At 37.8% G+C, this 21,225-nt stretch overlaps 1 protein-coding gene across 1 annotated transcript in view; it reads right to left on the bottom strand.

The window, feature by feature from the left end:
• The window catches only part of LOC113485740, a 59,650-nt gene that overhangs the window by 21,425 nt on the left and 17,000 nt on the right, over positions 1–21,225 (bottom strand). Inside the window, exons 9-23 of the mRNA XM_026859139.1 lie at positions 19,919–20,022; positions 18,238–18,403; positions 16,664–16,846; positions 14,178–14,330; positions 13,183–13,327; positions 10,438–10,596; positions 9,584–9,702; positions 8,213–8,494; positions 7,257–7,412; positions 6,613–6,797; positions 5,806–5,988; positions 4,336–4,427; positions 3,986–4,155; positions 1,622–1,781; positions 515–594 (exon numbers count right to left, since the gene is read on the bottom strand). Coding sequence (XP_026714940.1) covers positions 515–594; positions 1,622–1,781; positions 3,986–4,155; positions 4,336–4,427; positions 5,806–5,988; positions 6,613–6,797; positions 7,257–7,412; positions 8,213–8,494; positions 9,584–9,702; positions 10,438–10,596; positions 13,183–13,327; positions 14,178–14,330; positions 16,664–16,846; positions 18,238–18,403; positions 19,919–20,022 — 2,337 coding nt within the window. The remainder of the gene's footprint in view (positions 1–514; positions 595–1,621; positions 1,782–3,985; positions 4,156–4,335; positions 4,428–5,805; positions 5,989–6,612; positions 6,798–7,256; positions 7,413–8,212; positions 8,495–9,583; positions 9,703–10,437; positions 10,597–13,182; positions 13,328–14,177; positions 14,331–16,663; positions 16,847–18,237; positions 18,404–19,918; positions 20,023–21,225) is intronic.

A 21,225-nucleotide genomic window follows, 5' to 3' on the forward strand; every position in this document is an offset into this window, starting at 1 on the left:
TTAGACATTCTTACATCTAGAGAGTCCACGGAAGTGAAGAAATTAGCCTGAGCTTATTCAAGGGTCTTTATGCATGGTCAGAATACAGGTCTGAAAAACTGTGTGACTACACATGCACATCATGAGCCAAAGTCCACAGGAGTCAGTGTGATCTTTTTTACTTAACTTACTTAACTTAACTTACTTAACTTACTTAACTTACTTAACTTAACTTACTTACTTAACACTTACTTAACAGAATTAACACTGGAAGCAACCCAAAGGTTTTGAGTACATCTGAATGGGAAACAATTGCTTTAGATTACTTGCAGAAGCCATGCCTTAAAAGCTTTTAAAACACAGCAATCTAGCACTGAGTCTACCTCAAAAATAGGTAATAAAGATAACTGGCAATTTCTCTGATGGATTGCTCACAAAACTGTTTTTCAATATGTGTGTTTTTCATTGCCTTTCTCTTCTGTGCTTTTATTTAAGTATTCGTGCTAGTATGAGAACTCATGACCCGAAAACATACCTTAATGTAATATACATCTTGGTCATCTACTATCAGCTCCAGGTGGCCAATTCGTGAATTTTTAGAAAACTCAATTCTCCCTTGGAAGAAAAAAAAAACTGTTTACTTCTTCTGGACATATACTGTTCCGTGATGCTTCATAAAACTGTACCCAAAATGATAGTTGCAATTGTTGTGAAAACTATGTTTAGAAAGTAAAAACATAATAAATATCAGAGTAAAGGAACAGTTAGGAAAAGTTAGGAACAGAGTTTGCAAAGGGTCCCCAGAATACACATCTCATTTTGAAAGGACATTCTGAGAACACTAAATGAGAAGAGATAACGAAGCTGTCTCCAACAAACCAGCTTAGTTCTGGAAACTAAGGACACTTCCTTCAGGCCTCTGATAAAACTTGTAAGCTGTGTTGTGCTGTGGAGACATTTCTGTGCATGCAAAACTTTGTACATGTAGGTAAATCTTCCATGCAATCCATTTGAAAATAACTAGGATTAAAAAAAAATTTAAAATCTGGAGGGACAAATTCTAAAAATGCGATATGGTAGAATACATCAAAATAAAACCAAACATCACTTCACCAGCATGACAAAGAAGCTGGAATATGTTTATATTATTGCTATATTTTTATCAGTTTATATTTCATCAATCTGTTTGTTGATTTTCTATGTTACACTGTGATCGAAATATTACTATTTATTATAATGCACAGTAATATCATACTTAATTGAGTTGGCAACAAGTAATTTTGTATCAGAACTAACAGAACACAGTAAATGAAAATTCAGGAATAGTTCACCCTATCTAAAAGATTACAGAACAATCCACTGTGGTCCTTAGCCTTAACTTCATCTATACTGGTAACAGCCTTCCTCTGTAACATGAGTTTGTGAATCAGGTACTGAACCTCTGACTGCAAAATAGTCTTAATCAAGATGCAAAACCCACTAGGAATGGGTTTTACCTAAAGCAGTAAACTGAATGGCTACCACACAATAACATAGTTTTAGCATTAGATTATTCACTGAAATATATTGATATTTCTCAATGCTGATGAAGTTCTCCTAACTGACACTAACTGATGATCTGGTTCATAGTCAAAAAACCTACCATCGATCTCGATTTTTTTTTTAGGTTGTATAAATTGAATTCTGAACTTCTTCTGTCTTACACTAAAATTTAGGTCAACACCAACATCCCTTTTCAAGTCTGACTTTGGAGTCCCAATGAAGAAGTGAAGGACAGCTTCACTTGGGATCCAGGAATTGTCCTGAAAGAAAGAAAGGATATCCATATTTGCAATTGGCACAGCATTTACAAAACAATCTATCACACTGAGTTACATCACATGATCATAGTCATCTTCACTGCCACAATAATTTTTCACCTATCTGCTTTTCAAGATTTTCAGCAAGAAATTTCTACTTTTCCCAGGCTCTGTTTTCCATTCCCTGGGCAGTGCCTGTCTTGGGAAACACTGTCTGAACACCTTGAATTTCACACTATACTGACCTTGAGCACTGGGTTTGTGGGGCAAGACTTTGGTAGCGGGGGGCTACAGGGGGGAACTTCTGTGAGAAGCTGCTAGAAGCTTCCCCCATGTCCAACAGAGCCAAAGCCAGCAGCTCCAAGATGGACCCACCACTGGCCAAGGCCCAGCCCATCAGTGACAGTGGCAGCACCTCTGGGATAACATATTTAAGAAAGAGGAAAAAAACTGTTCATGGGCAACAGTATCTGAAGAGAGGAGTGAAAATATGTGAGAAACAACTCTGCAGACAGCCAGGTCGGTGAGGAAGGAGGGGGAGGAGGTGCTCCAGGTGCTGGAGCAGGGATTCCCCCGCAGCCCCTGGTGCAGCCCCTGGTGAGGCAGGGTGTCCCCTGCACCCATGGAGGGGAACGGTGGGGCAGATCCCACCTGCAGACCCCAGGTGAGTGCCCAAAGGAGGCTGTGACCCCGTGGGAAGGTCCCCATGCTGGAGCAGGTTTGCTGGCAGGACTTGTGACCCCAGGGGGCGCTGGAGCAGTTCAGGAAGAGCTGCAGCCTCCGGGAAGGACTCACGCTGGAGAAGTTTGTGGAGAACTGTCTCCCATGGGGAACCCATGCTGGAGCAGGTGGAAAGTGTGAGGAGTCCTCCCCCTGAGGAGGAAGGAGTGTCAGAAACAGCAGGTGATGAACTGACCACAGCGCCCACTTCCCATATCCCTGTGCTGCTTGAGGGGAGGAGGTAGAGAAACTGGGAGCAAAGCTGAGCCCGGGAAGAGGGGAGGAGTGGGGGGAAGGTGTTTTAAGATTTGTTTTCTTTCTCATTATCATACTCTGATTTGATTGGTAATAAATTAAATTAATTTCCCCAAGTTGAGTCTGTTTTGCCTGTGACAGTAATTGCTGAATGATCTCTCCCTACCTTTATCTCAACCCACGAATTTTTTGCTATGTTTTCTCTCCCCTGTCCAGCCAAGGAGGGGGAGTGATAAAGTGGCTTTGATGTGCACCTGGTGTCTTGAAATTATGCTGAATCCTGTCAACCTTTATGCAAAATCAGACCACACTTCCAGTTATAAATGTAAGCTCTACAGCTCAGGCCTAGGTAACTTGAATTTGGCAGGGCTGCCTTAAGCCCTTACACTCCGGTGTCGGCAGTGGGATGCAGTACACAGCACCATAATCCAGTAGTGGGTGCCTTAGTTGACAGTTTTGGCCGGCCAACAGACATCAGATTCTCTGACAGAGAAAAATGCCTGTTGCCTTTCCTGCTTTTATTAAAGAAAGTCAGAAAAACAAAATCATGAAGGGGAAGTTACTCTGCTTATTGCGCTTATCTCACTGTCTTAGAGATACTGAGCAGTGTTTGAATGCAGCCAAAGCCCAAACTGTCTCCCAGTAAAAAGAAGTTGCTCAAGCCCAGCAGCATACTTCGGCTGTGATAGAAGATAAGACTCCAGCTGCTGCCTGTGTTAAACACCTATAATTTTAGAAAAAGCCATAAATTCTTCCTGTCCCCTGCAGAAGCTGAAAACCATTCCTTCCTACATCTTGCCCAAACAAACATATTAAAACAACTGACTGACTTCTGGAGTGGATTCACTGGAGCCTAACTTCTGCTTTCAAACAAGGTGTGCAAATTAATGATTTGGGTTTTGAGAAAAACAAGTCATCCAAGTGAGGTCAGGTTGTCTAGTCCCAGGTACCAAGTCAAAAATCCTGGTCTCTACTTCCAGCTCTCTCAGTCTTATCCAACCAAATAACTTAGTATTTCTATGCCCTGTTCAGTATATGGAAATGGTGTATACCCACTATCAGCATCAGTGATTTGCTTTCAACATATTTTCCCAGTATAATGGGAATGGAAATAATAATAATGTAGACCTTGAAAGCCAGTTAAGTTGAATATACAGTACTGAGATATACCATACTTTCATTAGCATAATAATCTAAAACTAAAGCCAAAGTAAAGCATGCCATAACAGTACCTGAGGAATATAGTTATATGCAGCTTCCACAAGATACTGCTGCAGACCTCTGTCTTGCTTAGTTAATGTGACAATCACTCTCAAAGGTCCAGTAAGGGGGAAAAACAAACCGCTAGCTGGGTCAGGGTATGACATTTCAGAACACAGCTGCCAGCCAATAATCTCAGACACTGGTGGAAGACAACAGTTGAACATTCAGTCAGAACAGACAAAGAAAACATGTAAATGAACATTGCACTGCAAACCTTTTAGAACTAATACATAAAAAATAAATTCTACTGAATAAAATGATCTGTCATGGGTATTTCAGAATGATCAAGCTTTCTAAAACATAATATAGCTAGACTCACCTTCCTCCCTAGTGCAAGATCTGGTTTCTGTGTGGTCTTGGAAAACATCTGTATCTTCTGTCTCATCCGCCATTATGAAGTAGAGTTTAGAACTACAAACAAGAATTTCAGTCACTTAAAAACAATTATGCTAAAGTCACAGCAATATTTAAACAGTTATATGCCATCTTCTCCCAGATGGGAAAAACAAGATGAAGTTCTGCTGAGATCAGTCTACATTTCTTCTAATTAGCACTGATTTTTATCCACAGCTTCCGTGTTTATTCTGCCACTGTCTTGACATTCTTCTGAAGTTCTTCACAGTGAGTATTAAATGTCTCTGTTCTGAGCAATTTGGTATGGTCAGTGTATTGCAACTCCGCTCCCTGGATTCTAGACATTTATTTTTTTTCCCTTAGGGTATGTAGTGACATCAGTTTCGTTCCAGTCTTGAAGTTCTTCAAGAACTTCACTAAACTGCTTGTACAAGTCTCTGCACTTGATGGGAGCAAGCGAGTTAATGTAATATCTAATAGACTCTATAGTCAGTCTTTCATTCAAATAATGTACAATACAGGTGTGTAATTATTTTGACTTCCACTCTGGTCTGTCATCCATCCTAACTGACAGAAATAAAATTACATCAGTAAGTTTCCCAGAGTCCTAAGGGAATGGATGGTTTAAATGCAAAGTCCAGAGCCTTTTAGCTCTTTTCTGAACTGCACATCCTATAGAACCACAATGTCCCAAATAAAGAGAAATACAAAGGAATGACAATCCACATACTGTAGACACTTAGTTCATCTGTTGTCATGTCTAAGAGACATGTAGCTGACATGTCATTTACAATATGTGCCTTCTACTTGGATTTCTATCAAATGTAAAAGTCCAACGGAAAGAGAAAGTCAGCAGAAAAAAAAAAAAAAAAAGAGCTAAAAAGCCTAGCTTGCATTAACACAATTAATTAATTTGCTTAACATCTGACAGTTGTTGAGATGGTATTTTACAATGTAACCTTTATCTAACATTAAACAACCTGACTAAAAACTCACAAGAAGGGTATGAGCACACATTGTTAGTATTATATTTCAAATTACCCAAATGTTTTGCTAAATACTGTTCTGTACCTGATTTTGCTAAATGCCATCTGTAGAAGTAATGCTAAGTTCTTCCTCCACCACTTCAATACTCTGAACTAGATTCTTTGGGCACTAAAGTTCCAGAAACAGCACTGACATTCAATGGGAAAAAACTGGAGAGTATGAAAAGTTCACTTACATTTTTAGCATAAGGCTTTGATTTCACTATATGTTTTTACAGTAAAACATGTAAGAAGCACAGAATAATTTTGCCTTCCTTTTCTTCTGAATAGCAGATTCGGAGTATGTCAGACTTGTTTTCTGACAAAATACATTTCTGGTCTATTAATGAGCCTGCCAGTTAAGTTCTGATTCAAGAAAGTTGTCACAGTTACTATTTTAGAAAGATTACCTGAAATTAATTATCTCCATAGATTCTTCTGGAGTGTTCAAAAAAACTTTGAGCTCTTTCCCTTTTTTCACCTGGATTCCCCCATCAAGACTAGTAGATGTCCTCATTCCTGTTAACCAGCTTAGGCCAGCTTGTCCCAGAGTCCCCACAGTTCCCATTCGGGCAGAAAGCTGGACAAACGCACTGTTGAAAGATTCAGATACATATTCTTCTATAAAAAGCACTTTCTTTTTAAAGCACTTAATTTGAAGTTTTCTATCTATCCTCAGTAAGGGATTTGAACCCCAACTTTAGCAATGAAGTATCAGGAAAGAGAAAGCAATTAGGACTGAGTAGCACCATGTAAATTTATCTGTCTATACAGCACTTAATGAATTTTAGTAAATGTATTCAGTAAGTATAAAAAGCTACAATAGCCAGGTAAGGAAACACAGGGTTAAATCATCCATTGGTTTGTAGATTCATAACCTGTAACTACATGTCTGATCCTGAGAAAAATCCCAAATGCCATCCCTGTAACAGGTAAAGAATTCAAAAATGCAAGCAAGCATTTAGGAATTTGATTTAGAGATAGGGAGAAACAGTCAGCTTAAAACAGTATGGGAAAAGCACAGCAATAGAGTTCAAAATCAAACAGGCGGGATAGGAAACCACTGCTGTCCTCACAGCACAGCAACCATTCAGCAATGTGAGGCTGATGACTGCTGGAGCTCTTCAGGAATCTCCTAACTGATTACAACAGACATTTGCACACAAATCTTGCACATCAGGAATATGTGAAAGTGACATATTTGCAGGGCTTATTACCTTGGCTTGATATAACTATTTAGAAAGAAATTTGACTGCTGTTTGAAATCCGCATTCCCTTTGATTTTTATGTTAATGGCTGCTGAGGCATTGACTGCCAGCTGAACAGGAAAGCCTGAAATTGCTGGAAATTGCAATTCTTCGGTGGCCAAACTCAGTCTTTTATTAAACTGGACCTCTTGCCCCTATGGTGGAAAAAACCAAACAAAGAAAAACCAGAATTTTATTTTGCATAATGAAGTCAGCATTGAAGATTTTTTTCTCAGATATAGCTATCCACTGCATTTGTCTGCTGTGAAAGTGTTTCCAACTGAGCTGATTTGGGAAATAAGGTAGAAAGCAGCCCAAAGTCTGCATCTGGCCAGGGCATGAGTTAGGCACTAGTCCCACCCCAGTCAAAGTAAGAATTATTTCTCATTTAAGCATGGATGGATTTGTATAAGAAAAGCAAGTGATAAGAATCATCAACAACAGAACAAGTCCTTGCCTAATGTACTGAATGCTGTTTAAACCCAACATATACTGGTGTCTTTTAGAGTTCAGTTTAGAGAAACAAAATGTAGTATTTTTTATCTTTTACATATCTGTCAGAAAGTAGTTTCCCAAGGCATTTACTTTCAAACAGAAAAAAAGGTTCCTTTTACCTTCAGAAGTTTGACAGCCAGTTCAGCCAGATTTAAAGAATAATGTTTCATTTGTTTTCTTAAATCTTCACAATCCAAGAAACTAAGTTCATTTCCAAAGATTTTCATGCTCAGCTCACACTTCAGCGCCTCCTTTCTCACCGTTGTCTCAGTGAACTGAGATGTGATAAACAAACAAATCAGGAAGAGAATTATATTTATATTAATTCCCTTTCAAACTCATAATAAACAATTCCTCAGTGCAGGCTGTGATATTAGTAAACAGACATTAGGCTCCATTTTATAAATATTTCAAGACCACTTCAGACCCTGGATTAGTACCTGTTCTTTTCAGCTAAACTTCAGCAACACAACATGCACTTGAGCTTACACTGTAAGAAGAAATTCTGAGTCCCAGGAAGAGAGATGGTCTAAGACACTAAATAAATCATAGTCCCCAAGTTTTCCAGATAATACATCAACAATTGAAGCCAATTCCCAAAGCTTTCCTGTTATATACATGGAACATAGCTCTCTCCAAACATGGGTAATTTCACAAAGACTCAGTGTAACGTCTGACATCAAACTGGGAAGTCAGATCACAAACAGTGTGACTCAGGAATTTAACATCAAGCAGCTGTTTACAGTGCAGCAGAAGTCAACAGAAAAAAAGACATCAGTATAAAGAGGATCAGAGCTCAAAATAATGAGAGGAAGCCCAAAACATAGGCAAGATAATCCCCCGGCTGAGAGTCATTGTCTTAAAACAATAAAAGAATCTGAAAAACTGGAGATCTGGCTCTTTTGTTGCTTTGTATTTTATGTCGCTATTAAGTTCTCTGCAAGTAAGTGGAACAAGTTATATACACCTTATGCAGAGGAGTCACAGTAATACAGAGCAGTTGTCCAGTGCTAGATGGGGCCCTAAATTTAACTGGGGAAAGTCCTTAATTTTTCCAAGATCTACAGCCAGTTACCTTTTTGACTAACTCACTCATCTTGGTGTACTTTCTACCAGGACAATTCTGGTTAGCTTTTCTCAACTTTGGCTTGCCAGACTTGGTCACAAGATGATCAGCGGGGTTGTATCGCTTTGAAGTCAGCTTCCTCTGCTTGATTTTTTCTGTTGTTTCCACTGGGTTTTCTGACTTGTGGTTTCTTTCGTTAGTGTTTGCAAAAAAATAGTCACTGAAAGTAGCAGACTTCTGCCCAAAAATCTTCTGCACGAGAGCTTCAGCATTCTCTAATCGTACACCAATCTAGGGGAGAGCATACACACTGAAAAGCCTGACAATGAGATGCATAAGCCACATCCAGTTCTATAGGCAGACATTAAAAACATACATCCAGATTTAACCTTTAGGATTTGTACAAAGAAAGATTTGCCATATGAGATCACAGTAGTCTACAGAGTTTAGTATCCTACATCAGGCAGCATCCAATATTGGATATTTCAATATTAAATCTTCCCAGTAAAAATTCTTTAGTTTGTTGACTATGTGAAGCTCAATAAAAAATAAAAATCCTTTTTTATTCAGGTATTGGTTCATTTACACCATGATGGGACAGTTTGAGCTACTGTTATTTTAGAATGCTACAAACAGTATTTTGGCTAGAAAACAGCAACTCACCCTTTTAATACTCCTGAAATAAGATTCTGTTTGGAAGTCTGATTAAAATAGTATTACTAACACATATAAATCCAGGGTATATGATACTAAAAAAAAAAAAAAATATTTGTTCCCTTGCAAGCTTAAACTTGAGATCTGAAGGCTACATTAAATTCTGTCACAGACATAGTTTTACCTGCAATAAAGAATCCATATGCCAAAAATTGATTTCTCTTGGAGGCACAGTAGAGGCACAGTAAAAGATGAAAAGGTTGCAGGCAGGCCATTTAAATATCCCAAGCATTGGATGCTCAGTGGGACTAAAACAGTGACTTCAGTTAGGGATATATGACTCTATCTCCTGTATTAAAGGAATGGTGTACCCAAGCCAACTCATTTTTCACTGTAAGTGAGCCGAAGGCATCTTACTATCCTAAACAGGAGCTAGACCAGTGTCTCAGAAAGCACTGACTTCTGTCTTCCATTTGATTCAACAACAAGGCTGAATATAACTCACTTGGCTAGCATATGATACTATCAAAGTGAAAGTGGTTTTGTTATAATTCCATTACACACAGGAGTCATCAGTCTGAGGCAACTTTGCTGTAGCAGTGAAAAGCACACCTTGCTAAAGGAAATGTAATGGGAAAATAAAAATGATATTTTTTTTTTTTTTAAATCAATATACCAAGTGTCTCTTGCGGAGGGGTATAAGAAAATAAAAATCCATAAACTTACCTCCAGTATATTTATAGCCTGCCCCATAAGGTGAATGGTCAAATTTGTCATGACTGATCGTGGTAGAAAAGATGCAGGAGAAAAGACCACTGATGCTTCCATATTTGCACCTGCACCAGCTGCAATAGAAAATACCATATGTCTGTCATTTGGAGATCAGCTATTCTCACGTATTTTGCAAGTCTCATAATTCTTTGCAAAATTGCAATTCTGATCATTAATATGGTGAATAAAACATTAAGCCAACAGGTGAAATTATGTAACTTTTTACTCTAGCAAAGACTTTAATGGACATTACTGAAAGCCTATTATCTGACTAACGCTAAAAGAGCGTTTAGAATACATATCATACACAAGAGATGCATGAAGATGTTGGAAGAGATGGACAGAAAATCACAATGTTACTCGGAAAAATATTATCTAGCATTTTTGTTAAAAACAAGTGATGAACAGATAGTAAAACAGGAAGGAATCAGTCAGAATCTCTTCTTATACCAATGAAAGCACATGAATCAGAATAAAAAAAATACATCCCAATCCCCTGTTGCTGCAAAGAAAGATCCCTAAGGAAGGAATCAAAACTTGATGTTCACAAAAATAATCTAAAAAGTTCATTGGTTCTTACTGTCCTCAATCACAAAAGGCAAAGTTGCATGGTATCTGGCTTGCTGGAATTACATCTGATATACTCCAATTAAGACCAGAGCAGAATCAAGCCTACATACACATATCTGGGTGCTATTAAGTCATAAAAAGTAAAATTCTCTGAAGCAAGATGTAAAGGACCAGAAAAACCACGTGGGATTTTAATAACCCATATGCTACAAAGCATTAAGTTCTAAAACTTCACATACCTGAGTGGAATGTGACATCAGAATATGAGGAGTATTTCCATGTCTCCTGGTCAAAATCTCTGCTAAGGATTTCATCAGGAATAGAATTTCGAAGGTGCTCCTTCAATGGATCATCCGTCTCCAGGAGCTGAGAGAGATGACTCCAAACAAAGGAGCCCACTTAAATTAAATGATAGTATTTGGAAATTAGAGAAAAATTAAAACAGTTTGAAAAACTGATACAGGGAACATTTTTATTTATGTATACCGGAATTAATCCTAAACCATTCCCCTGACCACAACAGAATTAATTCATTTTCAGCACTATTAAACTCAGTCTGATACACCTATCTTTACCATGGTCAACTTACTTAAATACTGCCTTATTCTTTTGAATGTAGCATGTGAGGGGCCATTCACTCCCTAGTTTCATTTATGCCTCTCAGCTGACCTAGGCAGGCAAGGAGGTAAGGTTAAACTTCTTATTTACTGTTTGTAAAGGATCTATATAAAGGATCTATCTTCTATACTAAATTCAAAGGAATGCTGCAAAAAAAAAGATACAACTCTAACACAGACGTTAGAGGCAGGCTGTGCAGCTCAAATAATACTGGACTGTTTCTGTTTCTTCTTCAAAGAATAGATGCAACAATTATTTAAAAGAAGGTTTTAAACCTTAACTTTGGCAGCATCACTCATTTTGTTCTTGAAATATCGCTGCCCCAGTGTATTGAAACATAAAAAAGTCTGGAATAGACAGCAAGCAGATAAAAATCTTAAAATAGCAGTAAAAAAGTTTTTAAAGAGGAATAAACAAAGTCTTTTAAAGGCAAGCATTAAGCAACTCTAAATATAAGGAGGTCCACTAATCAGATACCCTGAATGAACATAGGCAACAACACTGATAGACTTGTAAGAGCAAATAAAGTTTCTCTACATGCAGCAAACAAATCATCCCAATATAGAGTATCTTTCTATACTGTGCAATGTACATTTCCAAAAGCACCTCCACCCCTACCCCCCCAGAAAAGCAATTATCAATTATTTAGGTGTTACATCAACCAAAGACAAAGGAAGGAAATTACCAAAATTCATGAGAGTACTGCATTAAATTGTTTATTAATGTATTTGTACAATCATATTAATTGTTTGAAACCTACAACATTTTGGATGGAATTATAGAGCTCCTTTATAAATCAAATTATTTTTTCTGCGTGGAGCCACAGGGAGGAGATTCACTGAGGGTACACCTCGACAGTATTTTGCAGGCTGATGTAATTTCTCTGTGAACTCTGAACAGAGGGGAACAAGTCCCTTCCCCACCATAAGCCACATCATCAGGTGAACACAATGCTGAGCTTGAACTCATCATCCCTGCAGGATATACTGGTCTGGACATAACGTCCTGATAAAATGGATACACAGCTTCAAGTTCAGAGCTGGCTAGGATCCAGACACATCAGAGTGCAGACAGAGCCTGCTTTCATCTGCCTGCAAACAATCTTACAGATACCCCTTTCATTTTTGCTCCTTCTTGACAGATTTAAAAGCAAAGGATTAGTCTAGAGGTATTCTTTGTTGAATGTAGTGAAATCATTTAGAAAAAAAATCCCTCCCTCACCCAAAATATGGGATCAGCTTAAAGATCCATGTGCTTTGCTAATAAAAAGCTGATAGGATTCTGTACTTTTCTAGAACCTACAGTTTCACTTCATACTAGCCCAAACAGCTTCCCTTCAGATAGGCTACTTAAGTAAAATGATTATTTTCAAAAACAGTATAGAAGATTTTCTACTCAGCATCAATTCTCAATTCAGTCTCTCGTGTCAGTAATCTGGCAGAGATCAGACAATTGACCATGGAACCACAGAAGCAGGAAGCATAAATCAGAACAAACTATCAATAATTAAGACATTATACTTATGCTAACCTTTTCCCCAAATGACTGCTTCACTGTTAGTCAGCTATACACATTTGGATATATGATTAACACCCTTCACAGAGTCCTTTTCACAACATTCCTAACACAACATGTCCCAGTTCCCACATTTTGCTTTTTCCCTAGCCTTGATGCTAACTGCAGGAAGCCTTATAGTTAGTTCCTAGGTATCTTAAATAATCTAAACAAAAATCAACAGCCCTTTCTTTGCACTCTTCAGATCTGCTTAGTTTCTATCTAACACTGTCTTTAAAATACTGTGATGAATATTAAAATCATATCAAAACCGATGTAAAATAACTGTAAAAGAGGACAGTACTAAAGAAAGAACATGGTAACAAATCCTTATAACATATTTGTATTGCATCAAGTAAATGAACAGTAAATGTGGAATTCGGGAGCATTAAAAAAGCAATTAAGAAGCAGTTTACACCTGCAGCTTGTGGTATTTTTTTCTGCCACTCGCTTCTTTCTCAACTCAACAAAACATAATTAGCAGTTATCCATTTGTATTTCTAATGGACTAAACATCAAAATGGTTCCATATTTCTCTTTCTTACTTAGCTTTTCATTAACAATCAGCTAATGGAATGTTGCCAGTAGAGGAAACTAATTTTGTGAAGTCAGGCCTTAGTTACTATTACTAAAGTAACAGTATCACAATGCCAATACAAAATGTGGCAGTTATACAATCTTTAAAAACAATATATATTTTATTAAGATTAAATAAAAATGGATATAGATTGATACTATTACACCTGAAAAGAAAATGTTACATTGCAGCATCATTTTGGAATGTGTAAGACTTCAGTAGTGGCTTGGCTAACCTTGACTGGATGTTTCTTTCAGCAAAGTCTTTTGTACTTGTTTAAATAACTCTTCATGTGGACATTTCATTGCTATATAATAAGCAGCAATCCTTATTTCCACATCTTCACTGGTTGCTTCATACAGCTGAACTAATATAGCATTCTAAGAGAACAAGATAAAAAGATAACCAAAAAAAGAAAAAGATAATGATGAGTTACTCCCCTAAAACACCTCAGAAATGCACCTTCAGCTGCAGGTGGGTTTTCCTTCCTGAAAGGGACAGCTACTGCTTTATACCTGACAAAGTCACTTCACACAACACGTATACAAACGTATGTATAAATTCTCTATACTACTTTATCCACAGCTTTCCAGGACAAACTGAACATTACTTCTGGTCTCAACCAAAGGGTAGGCCTGTAACAAATTTATTCTGTTCAATACTTCCCTGGTATCAACAAATATGAGTTGATTGGTGAACTGTGAGGAATTAAGACATTGGTGACTGATACCAGTAAGATTTCTGTAGCATTTAATACGCCCAGCCCACCCAAGGGTGTCTGTTCAGCAGTTCATTTTCTAGACAATTTTCTAGACAACATATAGACTTCAAACGTTCTCTGACAGTCTATTGCCAATCACAACAAGCTTCTCAGATTAATACTTTGCATTTCATAGAATGACACAGAGGAACAGACTATAGGAAAAATCAAGTACTGCGGGTTTTCAGCCATAACCCACACAGACATAAACCAGCCAACTGAAGTACCTTTTTAAGTTGTCACAAACATTACCTCAGTCACTGGATGTGTTAACTCAACTACAGCAAAGCACATTACAGGTCTGTTCATCGGGGTGGTCCTACCAACCTCCCCACTAGCAGAGGAGCTCTGCTGGAAGACACGTTTCCACTTGTTCCTTATTTCCTTGCGTGTATAACTATTGCAGAAAGTCCAAACTCTAGGACAGTGCCAGGAAGCCATCAGTCACCTGCTGGCAATAAATCACTTACCCTGACAGAACAGGGAATGCGCCTGAAGGCCTGGATAGCAGCTAGACGGATTTCGATCGGATTACTTTTCAGGGAAGCACACAAACTCAAAACAGGAGCTAGTGACGCTGCTGCCAGTCCTGCATTTCCAATGGCTTTTAACACCAATTGCATCTGTAAATACAAAGCAAGGTAGAATAAAAACTTCTTCACATGTTGTCAGATGTCCATGAAATTTTATTGCATTAACATTTTTTTGTGCAAAATTATCTGTTTAAAGTGATCACTGATCATTTGGGGGGTTTACTGCAGCCCCTATTGTACCATCTATATTGTGGCTTTAGTCTGAGGACAAGATTCATATGAGTATGCATGACTGTTCTTATGCCATGTAACACTTGTAGGTAAAATCTGGCTTAGACCTGGTGGAGTACAAAATCATTTAAAGAAAACTGCATTGCAATGGAAAAGCAGAAGTCATGGATTTGATGTACAGTAAAAGTTTCTCTTTGATACTTTGACACTTTGTCCCTTTTGATCTTTTGACCTTTGATACTTTAACCTTTTAGTTTAAAAGTTTAAAATTCAACATGGAGTTCTGGACACAGTAACCTATTTAAAATAATAATTTGTCAACGGATGCCATAACATTACCAGGTTTCTTTGCTAAACATTCAGGAAACCTGTACAACTCCAGATCCCAGAAAGCATGTCACTACTGGCAATCAATCAATTTTTAATGACAAGCTCTCTGTTAAAGTTTAGAGCCTAGTGACTTGAAAGCTGTTATCTGATTTCCCTTTTACTGACAGTTGCCTAGAAATAACTATACTGAAGCCAGCAGAGTCAAAATGTTCAAAACCCTTCCACAGCTGTTTGGGTCAAAGACTCCCATTCACTGTTGGTTTGAGCCATCAGGTGGGAGGTCTCTCCTATTCTGCTCTGCATATTCAGGAAAGTTGTCATACTCAGAGATACTTCTCCCACACATCTGTACGCTCACTCACTGCAACATGCTGCCGAGTTTCAAGGGGCTGCTCTTCATTCATCAGACAGCTGTGTTTCAGTGGTAAATTACAGAGCAGTTTTCAGGAAGCTAAGAGACCTGGGCAGTCTGTCTCACTGTGCTCCTCTTCATCAGTTCCCTGTTCTGATTTACTGATCTCTTGGCTAATTTTAATCAGATATCTTGGAAGACAAATAGGCTTAAAAAAAGCAAAGTTCTCATGAAAACAGGCAGTTGGGTGGTTGTACTGGTTTTGGCTGGGATGGAGTTAATTTTCTTCATAGCAGCTTGTATGATGCTGTGTTACAGATCTGTGACCAAAACAGTGTTGATAACAAAGTTTTAGCTGTTGCTGAGCAGTTATTTGCACAGCGTCAAGGCTTCCTCTGTTTCCTACTCCACCTGCCCAGTGAGTAGCCTGGGTGTGGGTAGGAAGCTGAGGGAAATACATGAGACCACTCACCAGTGCAGTGATGCCTCGTTCTGTTGGAGACCACAGAGTTTAAAAGACACATCATCTATTCCAATTTTTTCTAATGAGAGTAATATATCCCCAAACCACATAAAATCCCGATTCTACCAAAATGAATTAGGTAATTTCATACATCACACAGAAACTATGATTCTATGGCTAACAGGAAGACAAAAATGTTCATCAATGCAATCTCTTTTCATTTTTTTAAACAAAATTTTGTTCATGGCTCCCAATATGTAAAATCTGTTTTTTAAAGTTACTCCTTCAATAAATGGTCTAAGAATTAAGTGAACAGACTGCTCATACTGTATGAAAAAAAAAATACAAATCCTATGTGTTAGCTTGCACACTGGAAAATTAAACAGACACAAATACTTGAGATAAATTTAGCTCTTGGGCTCTTACTGCTGCTATCTGTTACACTGTCTCTGGTATCTCTATTTTCTAAGCATGATAAGGAAGAACCAATTGTTTAAGTAGATCATCGAACAGAAGATATAAAGATGCTTCTTCAGCAGCAAATGTCAATTAAAGATAAAAAGCCCCAGAACTGCAACAGGAATTACTCCTAACTCAAGATCACAAACAGCAAGAATGATTTTCCTTTCCTGTTAGTCTCCCAGCCAGTAACACTGACTCAGCAGAATTTATTAGCCAGGAATAACACAGCTAACACGAATCGTACATGAATTTGAGTCAACAAAGGAACAGGAAACTTTCATCAATGTGCCATTTTACAGGGGAGTGGTGCATGTTCTTCATACTGATTAACAGTATGAAGTTTGCTTCATCAGAAGACCTAGACTTTTCCTTATTCAAATAAACAAGAATGCCCATGCTGATAGATTGTACTTGTTGGATTACAAAATTTTACCAGCCCATCCTACCGAAGAATATTCATTTACAAAGCTTGTATTCATGGCTTTCTGGAAATCCACTGAATGTCATTTTCAGTAAACAAGCTCTAGATCATAAAGGGGATAGAAAAGTAAAGCACTATATCATATACTCCTGTATGACTGATACTTTGCTGAGTCGTTCTGAATCTTGCACAGTACAGTTTCCTCCCAAAAATTTCCCAAGAGTCCTCATCACACTCTGCACAGCAGGTACACCACCACAGGAATTGTAAGCTGAACAAAATCTATGTAAGAGAGCAGTTACTCCTAAGAAGCAGCTCTGGCTTGCTCCTGGTGACTTCAGCAAAGGCTGTAAACAAGCACAAAAAGAACAGGGTGTTTCAGAAAAGTAATTCGCATCATTACTGTAATATACCATAGAAAATAAATGTATCAAGACATTTACATACTAAAACTCAACCTCAGCAATGCATATTTTCAAACAGCCCTTAAAGGATTTAAAGAAACAAACAAGGACATCCCTACAGGGATATAGTGGAAAATTCTTCTACATTCCCATGTAAACATACAGGCTAAAATTAGTGTCAATGTGATATAGACTTCAGTTCTTTTCAGGAGAAATCTGCCCTGCCTGCTTAGGAAGGAGTGTGAAAACAAATCTAAACTACTTTCCAGGACCCTCAAAATAGTAAAACCCTTACCACTACACAGTTTCTTTAAGTCCCACCTCAATACTTAGCAAAAAACACTGACAGCTCAGTAAGTCATGGGCAGTTTACCCATTTTTAGAATGAAAACTAGTTTTGCTGTCCCATAAACCTTGCAAATTTCTGTATCCTCTGAAGCAAGTCTGTTAACTTTTGAAAATCCCACCACTGCAACCAATGTTTGCAAAGCCCAAATGGACTCAAGATGAACTATTACATGCAGATGCTGTGGAAAGCCTGCTAACACCGAGAGCTGTCTTTTGTACTCCTGGTTGGAACCTGGATGATTTGGAACAGCAGGTTGTGCTACACTCCGCAAGATTCTCCATGGCTGATCAATGGCTCATGAGCCAAGCGGGCATAACATTTTACTTGATTAGTGAAATATTCTAAATGGCTTATTTAAGCTACAAGACTATCTATGATTTTACCACCTGCAGCTTCACAAAAAAACATAGCAAGTCCAACTTCAGATTTCAAGAGCATGATAGATTACATTGTATAAAGTCAGTAGAACAACAGATCTTTAAAGGAAAAATATACTATAAAATGGAGCCAGTATTATTCTGCATACAATTAGTTAAGAAAAATGTCAGAAGCTGCAATAGCTCTGCAGACTGAAATGTCTCCAGGTGCTAAGTACAAAGCTTGTAAGGGACTAAACTGGAGAATAAATCTCTCTATCCACCACAGGCAGTAGCTGCAACAGCTTAATTCTCCTCACACTGACCTGACCTTGAACCTCAAACCTAATTAGTCCAAACCAGTCTCTGGAATCCATAGGGTACTTCACACTTCTTTTTTTTTAAAAAAAAAAAGTTTCTAGGCTACAAATGGAAATCAAGCTCCGCTGACCAAACATGATTGCATTCTCTTTTGGACTCTAGATTAAAATAGCCACTAGTTTCATCAACAAAATTACCTGGACATGCAGAGTTTTGTATAAATCTGTGAAAAAGACTATTTCTGTAAAATACAAAAATTATGAGCCAGCTAGATTGATGATAAAAAGAAAAAAACAACATCCACTCACAGCAAGAGATTCAATCATGCCTGAGGTGGGTTTAGGAATGAATGAAAATGACCAGAAGAAATATTCCACTTTGTCTTCCTCAACTTCTCCAGAAGCTATAATTTCTTTCATTAGGACAACACATGCCTCTGTAGCACAAGATGGGAGAGCATCTATTAGTGGCTGCCTGTAACACAACAAAAAAGTACAGCGAATCTAAAATGACCAGAACACTCCAGAATCAATTAACAAACACATTGAGGTTGGGCTTCTTTCAAGAAAACTAAAAGTCCACCAGCTTCGCAAATGCCAGATTCCATGGAAATCAAGACTATCCTTTGGTTTAAAAACATGCCTCAGCCAAGGTAAAGTGTATTGGTGTTTCAAAAACTGTATGTAACCAGGCTTTTAGGAAAATATTCAGTTGTTTTCTCTGAAAATGAAGCCAAAACATATCCAAAGTTTGACTTCTAAAGACTGAGGTACCTTAAAGCACTGATTTGCAATTAAGGTGGGGTTTTTTCATTTCACCGATAAAAAATGGAAATAATAAACCGGAATTGACTAGCTTTTACTTCACGTGCTTTTTTAGGCCTTGTCAAAGTGGAAAGGTTACACCAGCATGACAAGACAACACACATTTCGGCTCTTAAGAGTCCCTCTGTAAATATTCTGTACCAACCTCCTATACTGGTGGATGGACACTTTTGCCTTAACTAGGAAGCAGTTAAACTAAACTGGGTAAAAGCACTTGCATCAGAGTAAAAGAATGGTCTCCATGGGATTATTTCTAGCTCCTAAAGTTAATAACCTTGTCCTGAGTAAAATGAGTCTAAAGTCAATATAGAAAGAGGCAAAGTAGTTTAAATTACTTTCTAATACTGAAAATATTAGCATGGCTATGTGTCAAAAGGTGAGAATAAGTCTAAGCCGAAACAAAGTTTGCCCCTTTTGCATGAAGTAAAGTTTAAGATACTGTTATAAATATAAAACCTGGCATTAGATTAATTTCAGACAGGCTGATGACATTTTGTACTGAAACCAAGTAAAAAAATCTTTGTCTATACTTTTCAGAATACTGTTTTTAAAGGAGGGAGGAAAAAAATGACATTGATTTTAAAAATACTTGATTAGTAGTTCTGAAAGTTTCAAACCAACGGCTCAGAACTATTCCTGGCTGCAGAGATGTGGGGGCCTTGATCTTTAAAGCTGCAATTCCGTGGTTGGTATAAATCATCCTGAGGTTAGGCTGCTACTGAAAGATGTAGTTCCACCATGTCCATACTCCCAGCCTAACATTTGTCTCTTCTCCCCCATGAGTACTAAGAGCACCGAAGGTACAGATCCAGGTAAGCTTTTTTTTCATAACAAATGGCAGTAGATGCTTAAAACCAGCAGCACTGATTTCCATCTAAGCCATGACTCGAGTTTCCTGTTCACATTGTTCCTCGAACAGGAAGTCTGTTTGTGGGAATAGGCACGGGACAGGAAAGTCTATTTTGTATGCAATGTTCATTCAGTAAGAATATCATCCTTCTGTCACATAAACAAGATCTGCAATACATATTCTTCCTTAAAGTGTTCCAATTTTAAATCCAACATTTGGGCATGGATTTAGAACTTTCATCTATTTTAGATATTTACAAAACATTTATTTCCTAAATATATATTTTATTTAATGCTGTTACTAAAGGGACCTTACCAGTTGTCTCTGCATTTAAATGAAGATCTTTGCCATAGAACTTTTAAGGTCTCAAGAGAAAGATGTCGAAGCTCAAAGACAAGAGTCATGAAAAGGTCTGCAGTCTGTAAGAGAGCACAACAACCAATGTTAATATTACAGCAGTGCAGAAACCAGCTTTAGAGAACAGAGCACAACAAAGGCTTTGGGTTATAGCAGCATTGCCACCGATTTACAGTGTAACCTGAGAGTAAAACCTTCTCTCTTCTCTGTGCCCTTATCTTCCTTCCTTTTCTCTTCAGGCTGCAAACTTACAAGGAGAAGGGCTTTCACTTAGGATATCAGTCTGTCCCTCAATCAACAGTGCTCAGTGACCACTATGCACACCACTAGTGTACAAATGAATAATAAACCACAGTGCAGCACTGTTACAATCCAGAAGAGAAGGCCATAATCTTCTCTGAGTTTGTATAACAAGACCCTGATTTATGACCAGAGCTGCTGACATAGCTTTAACACAAAATGAAATAATATAACTTCATATCAGCCTTAAGTTCATGAGAAAAATCATTTAACTGAGGTTTGGACAATGCTTAAAAATTTTGCTTGAATACCTCTGGAGCTCAATGTGTGAAAATATTCCATTTTACTGGGGAAAATCTCAAGCATAACTGCTCTTACCTCTGCAGGCAGCACAGGATTAGTTAACAGTGAAGATCATAAGAGCTAAACTGAATTGCTATAACATATAGCAGCTATTTTACCTGCAGTACATCATCATACACACAGCGTAAATAAATTCTAGCCCTTCATTCACATGCTGCCCCTTGCTCTTGTGGGCAAAACTGAAAAATCTACTTTATGGTTACTTCATCAAAAAAAAATTAAGTACTTCAATCTAGCTGTACAGTTGAAGCTGAATAGTTCTGTTTAATGATTTATTTGCACATGCATGGCTGAAAGAAATTAAAAGCAATTCAGACCTGACCCACACTTTTCTGTTAAGTAGCTACCTGTATTAGACTTTACATTAAAAAAAAACAAAACACCACTCCCACCACCCACTTAACTTATATGGCAATATCAGTTTTCTACCAGCTGAAACAAATATTTTTTAGAAACTACTGTCTCAAGGTGCTTTTGGATGTGTATTATATTAACAGCAATAATTTTTATTTTCTAAAATGGGATGCTGGAAATCAAATTAATCAAATATGGAATTGAACTGACACATTATCAAGACAACAGAAGCCTTTCTATTTTTTGTGGAGTACAAACATTTCAGTGACATCCTGACTCAAACTAGGCTCTGTATTACCAACCCAGTC

Source organism: Athene cunicularia (assembly GCF_003259725.1).
Source record: "Athene cunicularia isolate RWA chromosome 14 unlocalized genomic scaffold, athCun1 chr14_part1, whole genome shotgun sequence".
Classification (NCBI taxonomy): Eukaryota; Metazoa; Chordata; class Aves; order Strigiformes; family Strigidae; genus Athene; species Athene cunicularia.